Below are 10633 nucleotides of genomic sequence, written 5' to 3'. Positions count from 1 at the left end.
TGTGCCCTGTCCGTGCTCTGCGCTTATATGTAGACCGTACTAGGCACTTCAGACGAACCGAGCAGCTCTTTGTCTGCTTCGGAGGTCAAGTCAAGTCACCTTTATTTATATAGCGCTTTTAACAATACAGATTGTGTCAAAGCAACTGCACAGTATTTAAACAGAACAATAGTGTGTAAGTAACACATTATTGTAAATAATCAATTTTCAGTTAAAGGCAGTTCATCAATGAATTCAGTGATATCATCGTCAGTTCAGTTCAAAAAGTATACAATATCGCTGGAAAGTGTCCCCAACTAAGCAAGCCAGAGGCGACAGCGGCAAGGAACCAAAACTCCACAGGTGACAGAAATGGAGAAAAAAACCTTGGGAGAAACCAGGCTCAGTTGGGGGACCAGTTCTCCTCTGGCCAGACGAAACCAGCAGTTTGTACCAATGTCCGATTGTAGAGAACTCATCAGGATCCTGTGGTGTAGCGCCGATGGCTGTCCAGGTTGGCGAGGTCTTTAGTAATGATCCGTCTCTGGAGCTCATCTGGTTGACATCCATGGCTATTGAAGTCATCTGCAGGTGGTGATCCATGATCTAAGCTGGGTGCGGACTGGAAGGTTCCCAGCAGAAAGGGAATGCTGTCTCCAAACAGAGGTTGGCCCATTGGGTGGTAGATGCCATCTCCCTGTCTTATCTATATCAGGGAGAGCCATGCCCCTTAGGTGTTCATGCCCACTCCTCTAGGAGTGTTGCTTCATCCAATGCGTTGGCTCATGGCGCCTCACTAGCAGATATCTGTAGAGCTGCGGGCTCCACGTGCTCCGCCCCCCCAACCCATGCTTCAGTACAACTGGCATCCCTGTAAGGCCCCCCTTATTGGGCTCAGGGCGTTGGGAAGATTACGTTACAATTTCCATCTGCTGACACGTCCGCCTGCCAGCACGTGGGGTTGTGTGTAACGCGGCGTCAGGTTCGTGGCCTGTTCCATAGAATGTTCCCATGTAACGTCGTAGTGGAACGACTGAAGGGGAACGTCTAGGTTAAGAAGGTAACCCTCGTTCCCTGAAGGAGGGAACAGAGACATTACATCCCCTGCCACGAACTGACATCGCGCTGACGCCGGGCTCTCCCGGCTCTTCAGCAAAAGCCTGACTGAGTGGTGCGCGCCGCCATCTTATATACCCGTATGTACGGGGGCGTGGCCGACACACGTCCACTCGCAAATTTTCATTGGCCTTTTGAATAATGCTCAGAGATGATTGGTCTCTCAAACGAGATCCCATGTAACATCTCCGTTCCCTCCTTCAGGGAATAATAGATTATGACGGAATTTTTACGACCCTGTCCGTCAAAATGACAGACAATGAAAAAGTCTAACGCAACCTCTGATATATATATATTTGTTAAGTTGTATAATTAATTTCTTTATCAGAGCCATGGCTTTGTCCTTTTGACTGTTTACCAGTGTTTATTTCTTATTGTACAAAACTTCTTATACCTTTATAATGATTATTACTGTTTGTTAGACATTATTGTTTAAAAAATTATATTTTAGCATTTAATGGTAGTATTAGGTATTGAGAAACGGGTTGAGTGTTAGCTGGTGTTAGTGATTTTGAAGTGCACACAGTAATGCCAAGAGTTTTTATGAGTGAGTCAGTAGTAAATATTTTTTAATATATTTTTATATACTGAAATTAACTAAAAACAGGTTGTATAAAAGGACATTTTTTTTAGTACTTTTAAACACCTTCTAAGACACAACCAACAAGCACATTTGGCTAACGCTGTTACCCCCTTAACCTCTAACAAGTAATAATGAACTATGAGATTGAGCTGAAGAATGAATGCTGTTTCAGAAACAGGTAATCACACTCACTCTTTCTCATAATAAAAAGGCTTTTAACTTTAATGAATCAAGTCAGCATTCATTCGTAAGAGACATTTTCAAATTAGTAAAGGACGGTGGTATTATTGGTTTCTTCTTTACACACTTGTTGTGTGATAGCTGTGTGATATGGCTCTAAACTACCATAATTAAATTACCTCGGCTTTTATAACCTACGTATTACCTATCACTGAATCACAGCCAAGCTGATAAAAAGTAATTTCGCACTCTTACTCTAATGATATAATTGACAAATAAAACATTGGCTTAATTATTTACATATTTAAACCATGGCACATGGACATTTAGCCAAAATAATCATGGTATCAGATAACACTTTTTCACTTTTTATTTGGTTTTTATTACAATTTCAGTCCTAGAATGTTACAATTTAATTGTGAAAGATTGCCAATCTTATAATATTACAATTTATTCTCGGAATAGGTCATAATATGATTATTCATCTAGCATTATAACTTTGTTTTATTTGATTGTTTTATTATTTTACCATGGCACTGAAACACCAAAATACTAATTGTAATAATACTAAATGCAAATACTACAATGCAAGTAACCATTTGAATAAATATTCATAGTTTGGATATCAAAAAAAAAAAAAAAAAAAAAAAAAAATACACTTGTTGTTCAATACACTCCATACTGTATTGTGTTTTGGTGAAATCAAATCTTTTTCATTCGCAATCAGGCTTATTACTTTACATTTTGACCAGGTATATGCGTTCTACAACTGTGTCCTAACCACACAATGTGGATTAAAGGTATCTTTTCCATGTTAATTGGAGTTTTTGGCCTAACTAGCCACAACGGTGACAAGCAAAAAAATTATATTTCTGTGTCATTGGGGTTGGAGCAACAACATACAAACTATGACAATTATAATCTCAGGTACTGATTATGTTCAATGTTAAAAGTGTTTAATGTGAGTTTGCATGACATTTATAGCCATACTGAAAGCAACAATAGATAATTTACATCAGATCTTGAAAACAAAATTTAAGCAAACATACAGCCTACGTTAAAACTGCAAACTCAAAACTAACAAACAAGTGTTTTCTATGACAATGTCAGTCACTCAGTATGTAGTTTTAATAATGTTAAAAATGGTTGATATTTATGAATTAGGTTAAATTGTCAATTTTGTTGGGAGTACAGTGCGCTTCTGTGCTTCTGAATAGCTGTGAAATTTCTGTGTATTTGTGTAAAATGAGGACATTTCAAAAAATATCTGGTCACCCTAGTTTAAATAATATCTTTGTAAAACAGCAGATTCTAGCCATGGAAGGCAGCCTGATGGACATGTTAGCCAGCAACATTATCAAGATATTTTAAGTAGCCTTATGGTCAAAACATTCTGATGCTCTTAACCAAAGCAATGAGTTACTGGATTCAAGCTCTTTCATCTGTGTAGCTAAGCATAGCTAAAGTAGGTGTTATGAAAAAGGATCAGAGAATGTGTTTTTTGTTTTGTTTTGTTTTTATCCACAAAGGTCAGACCAATCTACACCTGCTATTGTGTTTCTTTTTGTTGTGTTTCTGGTATCATACTCGGTTAGGTCCAGTCAGGTTTGAAACAAAAACAGACTGGGGCTGTTTTTATTATGTCTGTCTCAGGTTGGGTATTCCTTTTCTTTTTAAATAATTTATATATGTTGGGTGGGAACTGACTTGGATTGAATTGGATTGGGTTCAGATATTGGGATTTGAGCAGGGAGTTTTGTGCTGACATAATCATCTGTATTACTCTTTTAAACAAATGGAAAATTACTTGTTTTGGCAGGTTGCTTTCTTTGGGTAACAGGGACGTTTTTAGTTCTGAAAAGTAGTCTGTTTTTATACATTTTTTTATACATTTTTACATTTTACAAAGATGTTGCATGTGTAAAAATCAAAAATTTGATTTCTCAATTGAATAGGTGTTGGACCCTCAGTAAACACTGATATTTTATGATTTTAATGATTGTTGACATAGAGCATGTCACAGAGTTTGTATGGGTTTCTATACGCAATTCAGAAATTCCACAAAAAAAATTTAAAATAGAGTAAATGAGTTATTGTCTTTAAAAACACAGAAGGTGCTATTTTAACATATTTTGGAGCATTTGTCTGTTCTAAAGTGAACTATTTTGATTGCCTTTTGTCACAACCACATTGAGCTCTGAGATTCTGCCCACACAGCCAGCAGCAAAAGTGTTCTTTGTGCCAGAATTGACCATCGGCCTCCTGAAGGTACATTTCAGAGAAGATCAGCTACAAAAGAAAGTGAGAGACACACAGAGAATTAATTGGTGGTTATTTCACATACACCTCTCAAGCTAAAGAATATGTAACTTAAAGTGGAAATCTTTATGCCTTGTTGTGAAAATTATTTTAAATCTTTAAACCTTTAAAAAAAAAAAAAAAATTCTTCTCCAGCTAAAAAAGCATTAAATTTTACCTCATCACAGCCCAGGCAGCGAGGTCTGATGCTCTGGCAGTAATGGCGTCCACACAGCAGCGCTCCTTCCTTCCAAAAGTAAATCAAGTCCACCAGAGCCTCGCCACACTCGCAGCACACAAAGCAGTTGGGATGCCACAGTCTTCTGTACCCTGCCCTGTCGGCATACACCACAGGACTGTCCAGAGCTGCCAACTGTCCACAACCACTGCAATGCTGAGAGACAGAGAAATATATAGCAAAGCTAGATTAACAAAAAAAGGTGTCATGAACTGAGAAACCAAAATTCCCTTGATCTTTTGATGTATAAGTTTGTGATTCATAAGACGTATCCTAATTTTCAAGCAGAAGTAACTGGATCCATTATATTATCTTATAATAAATAAAATCAATCCACAATCTGATACAGCCTGGAATTAAACCACACCATGTGTGTTCATTTGGCCAGAGAAGAACTGGTCCTCTCACTGAGTCTGGATTCTCCCAAGGTTTTTTTCTTCCTAAAGGAGTTTAAGTTCCTTGCACAGTCACCTCTGTCTTGTCTAGTTGGTGACACTAAATATTCAACAATATCATTGATCTGACTGTACTGACATTATTGCATGAAAGCTGAACTGAGCTGGATGATGACACTATTTTCATAATTGATTAACTAAATCAATGCCGATCTTAACAATGACACTAATGTGTGTTTTTGTATTTGTGCCCTTGGTAACAGCATATCTAACCATATTTTATTTACCTAGTAAGTAAGAATAGCTACCTCTTCATGTACAGACAGTGAGTTTAATGAGCTTATCATCATCTGTTATAAGTCTGATATGACTTCCCTTACGAAAAAGAAGTTTATTCAAATGTGCTATTAGTATACTTCTTTAAAAAAAAAAAAAAAAAAAAAGTATACTATCAGTCTACTTTTTATGTGCTTCTCAGAAATATGCTTAAAATTAAGTATATTTGACTTATACTTAGAAAAAATATATTTAAGTTATAATTGTGCTATGAGAATCCGTGTTTTCATTGTAATACGCTATTAAACATCTTTTGAACCAGTGGTTCTCAACCTTTTTTGGGCCAGCCCCCCATACCCATGATCCAAGTCCCTCACCGCCCTCCATCAAATAAACCACAGTCCAATATTTTCAATTAGCTTTCAGTGAAAAATAATATTTATCCCTTATTTTTGAGAATATTTTGAATTCCCTCATTTCTGACATAGTGGGCATGGTTATTTTGGTGGGTAATACCACATTTACACATGCAAATAGAAAAAAGTAAACTCTACTTTATTTCTCAAATTTTGAGAATATTGCAACACACTCCAAAACAATTGGGACAGAGGCAAAATAAAAGTGAAAAGGTTATAAAATAACCAAATAAACTGTTCACAGGAGGCAGGTGAATTGGTAATAAGTGAGGGTATCATCTTTGGGTATAAAAGGAACTTCTCAGTCTTTGCAAGCAAAGCTGGATCATGCCTCAAAATTTGTTTATATTAACAAAATTAAGTTGGCCAGTTAAATATTGGACATTTTTTTCTTTGTACTTCAGTCAATTAAATAAATGTTAAAGAGAACAAATTACATATTCTTGATTTTATGGCATTCAGCATGATTTCTGAAAGATCAAGGCATTTTATTTAATTTTTAATTAAATATTATATTATTTATAAATAAATATATATAAATTATATAAAACGATTGTGTATATAAGCCTATAAAATATATCTGTATATAATTTTAAAACAAATTAAATGAGACTCAAACATTATTAATAAACGTGCCTGTTAATTTAAGCACTTCTGTCAGTAAACAAGCAGCCTACAAAACGCTAAAATAAATCAAAGAAATAACTAATTTAAATAAGAAAGCAGCCTAAATAATAATGTTAAATAGGATATTAAAATGCAAAAATTCCTAACAACCTCGCCCGGGCCTTGGAATTACTGGTCTGAGTCTGACTGGAACCTGTCTTTTTTCTCTTACTTTTCCTCATTACACAGCTGCTGTTTTTAATAGCGGTAACACTTTAGAATATGGTTCCATCATTAATGAATAACTACACAGGAACAACTGAATAACGCACTACTAACATTATAGTAACTACTATTAACTAACAAGAAATTCTAATGAACGAATCAGTAAGCAATAGCGCTCAGCTGAAAGTGGTTCACTATTAGCTAATCAGTAACTACTATTTTTTTTTCTCCCAGAAAACTACTAAGAATTACTATATACAGGTTCATAATAAATGTAAATGATGCAAAATGTATAATTAATTCTAAAGTAAAAATCATAGTAACCCACTAGTAATGAGTCAAGAATGACCAAATACTTCAGAAGGGATTACTAATTATTTGGATCAGTATTCTAAAGTGGAGATCATGGTAACCCACTAGTAATGACTTCGGAAGCCATCGGAAGTAACACTATCCAGAACTTTGTAATTGTCACACCCCCGGACTTTCATGTTGGTTTCTCCCATTCTCCCCCGCAGTTCAGAGTGTTTTTGGTTTCTCCCTCATTGTCTCCACCTGGATGCTTAATCAGTCTGTCTATTTAGTGTGTGTATTTTCCCCTCAATGCTGTCGGTCTTTAATGTTACCACTCCGTGTTCCTGTGTCTGCCTGTTTCCCATTGGATTTATTAAATGTACGTCTTTTTATTACGTCGTTGTTCGTGTGTTCCTGCCTAATCCGTGACAGAAAGACCGACCGATACAGTTTATTTTTTTTTGGCGTGTTCTCCCTTCGTTTTGTTTCCCGTTCGTTTTTCCCAGTCTTTTTGTTTCCGTTGTGTTTCCCCCATGGATTCCTTCCTCCGTCCATAATTCATCCTCCTCCGGCTGAAGCAGGGAGATTTACTGCTCGAGGGTTACACTCTCATGTTCCAGCTTGTAGCAAACACCACCAGCTACCCGGATGACGCGCTCTTTACGTTCTATGCCGCTAGAGTGCAGAGCGCCGTCGTCCGAGGATGGCCCTCGAGCGGATTTCGCCGCATTTGTGGAGTGGACACTGGCGAGAAACAGACCCGCGTTCCCCGCCTGTTCCAAGGAGCATCTCGCCAGTGCCACTCCGGACCCAGAGCCCAGCCAGCCACCCCGACCCGCGGATTATGAGTCCTTCATAGACGGAAAGCCCGAGCCCGGAGCAACAGCAGTATGGAGTGCCGACGGGGTCAAAACTGCTGATCAGGTGCGTGAGCCGGCCATTACATCCGCGACGGTGGAGTGCTTCGTGGAGCAAGAGAGGGCTGTAGAGAGCCCCGTCCACTGCACCGCCACTGGGGGTGAGCAAGAACACAACTCTGGGGACTTAATTGACTGTTTCACGGAAATACCCATTTGCCTGGATTTCCCTCCCACCCTCCCTCTTCTGCCTAAGCCTGAATCTCCGCTGGTTCCGCCCAGCCGTCCAGAGTCACCGCTGGTTCCGCCCAGCCTTCATGAATCTCCGTTGTCTGCTGTCTGTTCCCTTGCTCACCCTCAGCCCACCATCTGTGCGGTGGGTTCGCCGCGGGTCTGCCAATCTCCATCGGTGTCATGGCTGGAGGATCCCTCACCATCGCCTCCAGCCTCAGAGTCCTGGACTCCGCCTCGGCCCTCCGACCCTGCGGCTCCACCCCGGCTCTCTGCTCCCTCGTCTCCGCTGTCGCCCGTCGGTCCACCAGCTCCACCGGGCTCCATCGTCCCTCCGGCTCCGCCCTGGTCAGTCGTCGCCCCACCTTCGCCTCCGGACTATACTCCTCCGGCTGTGACTCGTCGCTCCGTCCCACCGGCTCGTTGGACCTCCTCCCTCCCGCGGGCACAGCCTCGGCCCTCTGTCGCTCCGGCTCCGCCGCGGACCTCCGGATCTCCATCTCCGCCTTGGTCGCCAGAGCCTTGGGTTCCGCCTTGGCCCTCCGGATCCGCGGTGTCACCCAAGATCTTCGGCTTTCCGTCTCCGCATCGGGCTCTCCCACTACCTGCTCCGCCTCCGTCGGTCGGACCCATGCAGTCGTCAGCCTCTCCTCCACCATGACTCCCTCCATCGGCTCCACCGTGGAATTACATCTTGGCTGCGGCCTGGGTCCCACCTGGCTCCTCCTGCTCCAGCCCCCTCCTGTCACCTCCTTGGCTCCTCCCTCCGTCATCACCTCCATGGACTGTTCCGTCACCATTCTGGACTCCATCTTTTGCCCTCCTCCCGGGAGTTCGTCCTCCGCCGAACCCCCTCCTAAGACTGTTTGCTGTTTCCCGTTTGTCGGCGCGAGGACACGCCTTCCGGGAGGGGGAGGTAATGTCACACCCCCGGACTTTCATGTTGGTTTCTCCCATTCTCCCCCGCAGTTCAGAGTGTTTTTGGTTTCTCCCTCATTGTCTCCACCTGGATGCTTAATCAGTCTGTCTATTTAGTGTGTGTATTTTCCCCTCAATGCTGTCGGTCTTTAATGTTACCACTCCGTGTTCTGCCTGTTTCCCATTGGATTTATTAAATGTACGTCTTTATTACGTCGTTGTTCGTGTGTTCCTGCCTAATCCGTGACAGTAATGAATGTTTTGACGATAAACAGCTCTATTTCTGACGCATTCTGCGTGCTTGTGCTACGACAAGTTGAAACAGATATAGAAAGTACGCTTCGATGCAGCCAGTGTATAAACTGCATTAGGATGTGGCAGACCATTTTCTCTTTGCAAGTTTCAATGTTACCACTCCGTGTTCTGCCTGTTTCCCATTAGATTTATTAAATGTACGTCTTTATTACATCGTTGTTCGTGTGTTCCTGCCTAATCCGTGACAGTAATGAATGTTTTGACGATAAACAGCTCTATTTCTGACGCATTCCGTGTGCTTGTGCTACGACAAGTTGAAACAGATATAGAAAGTACGCTTCGATGCAGCCAGTGTATAAACTGCATTAGGATGTGGCAGACCATTTTCTCTTTGCAAGTTTCAGCCCATACATCTTCGGTTTACCAAACGCCCCCCCCCAAGAACACCTCAGCGCCCCCCTTTCAAAATTTTTGCTTTCAGCACCCCCGATGCGGTCCGAACGCCCCAGTTGAGAAACACTGTTCTAAACAGATGCTTCCACATGTAATCTAACACAATCGTCAGACATAAAACAGCATCAAAACCATAGATACGGAAAACTGTGTAACGTTATGGAATAAAATGTCGACCCATGAAGAGGTAATAATGACTGTCAAGCTTTGGGCTGTTGATCAACTCCATCTACATTTGATTATCATCAGTAGTCTTTTTGTTTAAACTGTTGTTTGTTTATTTTTTAATTTAAACAAATGTTTTTTTTTATTTATGAAATTGAACACACATTCCAGTGTCTATAAAAAAAATACATGAAGCTAGAATAAAATGTTTGTGTCGATTACATTGTTTCGCCACTAGGTGGAAACAAGTAACTTTTAAAAAAATGTATTTGTCATTGAATCCAGAGATTGATTAGTTCAGTAATGTTTTATGAGTAATCATTTATTCATACAAACCACTTTTTAATAAAACTGAAACTAAAATATATAAAAAACTAAATAGAAATGTGTTTACAAAATAAAAACGAAACTAAAACTAACAAAAATTATTATTATTTAGACTAATTTGGAGTAGGCATTACAGTTACGGCACTTGCAACCAAGATTAATTTAGTTTTGCTTTTTAAAATTGGTTTTATATTGATATAGTTTTCAAATTTGCAATTAAATTTAGTTTAGTTTTGATTAGTTTCATTAACAATTTAGTAAGTTTTAATTTAGTTTCTATTTTGTGAACACATTTATATAGTCATATAGTTTAGTTTCAGTTTTAGTTTTAGTTTTTTGGAGATCAAACAGAGATCACGATTTCCTCGCATTTCTAAACTAAGCAAAATAATGTGAGACAAAATATTAATTGCTGTTGTCTATTTAAAAGTGTTTAATTCATTTGAATTAATTATTAATCATTTAATACATAATATTTGTATTTAAAATAGAATAAATTTAATACACCAATTTATAATATTAAATTTATGAAAAAAGTGGTTTGAATGAATAAATGACTCACAAAAACTTTACTGGATGAATCTGCGTTTTTGAATACATTTCTATCAGTCTGTATCAAATCTGACAAAAATATTAAAATCTGCATTTATGCTGTTGCTGATCCAGAAAGAGCAACATAAACAGTGCTTTCAACTACATAATGATCGTTATTTCTGTGTTACAGACATTTACATAACAGAAGTACTAGGATAAAAGTTTATAGTTTGAGTATAAACACTTATTGTCTACAGTAGCGATCAAAACGAAAGTATCTTAACACT

General features: G+C 39.3%; 1 protein-coding gene across 1 annotated transcript in view; it reads right to left on the bottom strand.

The window, feature by feature from the left end:
• Nucleotides 1-2545: 2545 nt before the first annotated feature.
• lmcd1 (LIM and cysteine-rich domains 1) overlaps nucleotides 2546-10633 on the bottom strand; it is a 58290-nt gene continuing 50202 nt past the window's right edge. The window contains exons 5-6 of the mRNA XM_073832526.1: nucleotides 4335-4550; nucleotides 2546-4147 (exon numbers count right to left, since the gene is read on the bottom strand). Of these exons, the coding sequence (XP_073688627.1) occupies nucleotides 4019-4147; nucleotides 4335-4550 (345 nt within the window). The 3' untranslated portion in view covers nucleotides 2546-4018. The remainder of the gene's footprint in view (nucleotides 4148-4334; nucleotides 4551-10633) is intronic.

This window comes from Garra rufa, unplaced genomic scaffold (genome assembly GCF_049309525.1).
Source record: "Garra rufa unplaced genomic scaffold, GarRuf1.0 hap1_unplaced_002, whole genome shotgun sequence".
Taxonomy (NCBI): domain Eukaryota; kingdom Metazoa; phylum Chordata; class Actinopteri; order Cypriniformes; family Cyprinidae; genus Garra; species Garra rufa.
The sequence above is the reverse complement of the archived record's forward strand: the minus strand, read 5'-3'. Positions and strand labels throughout refer to the sequence as shown.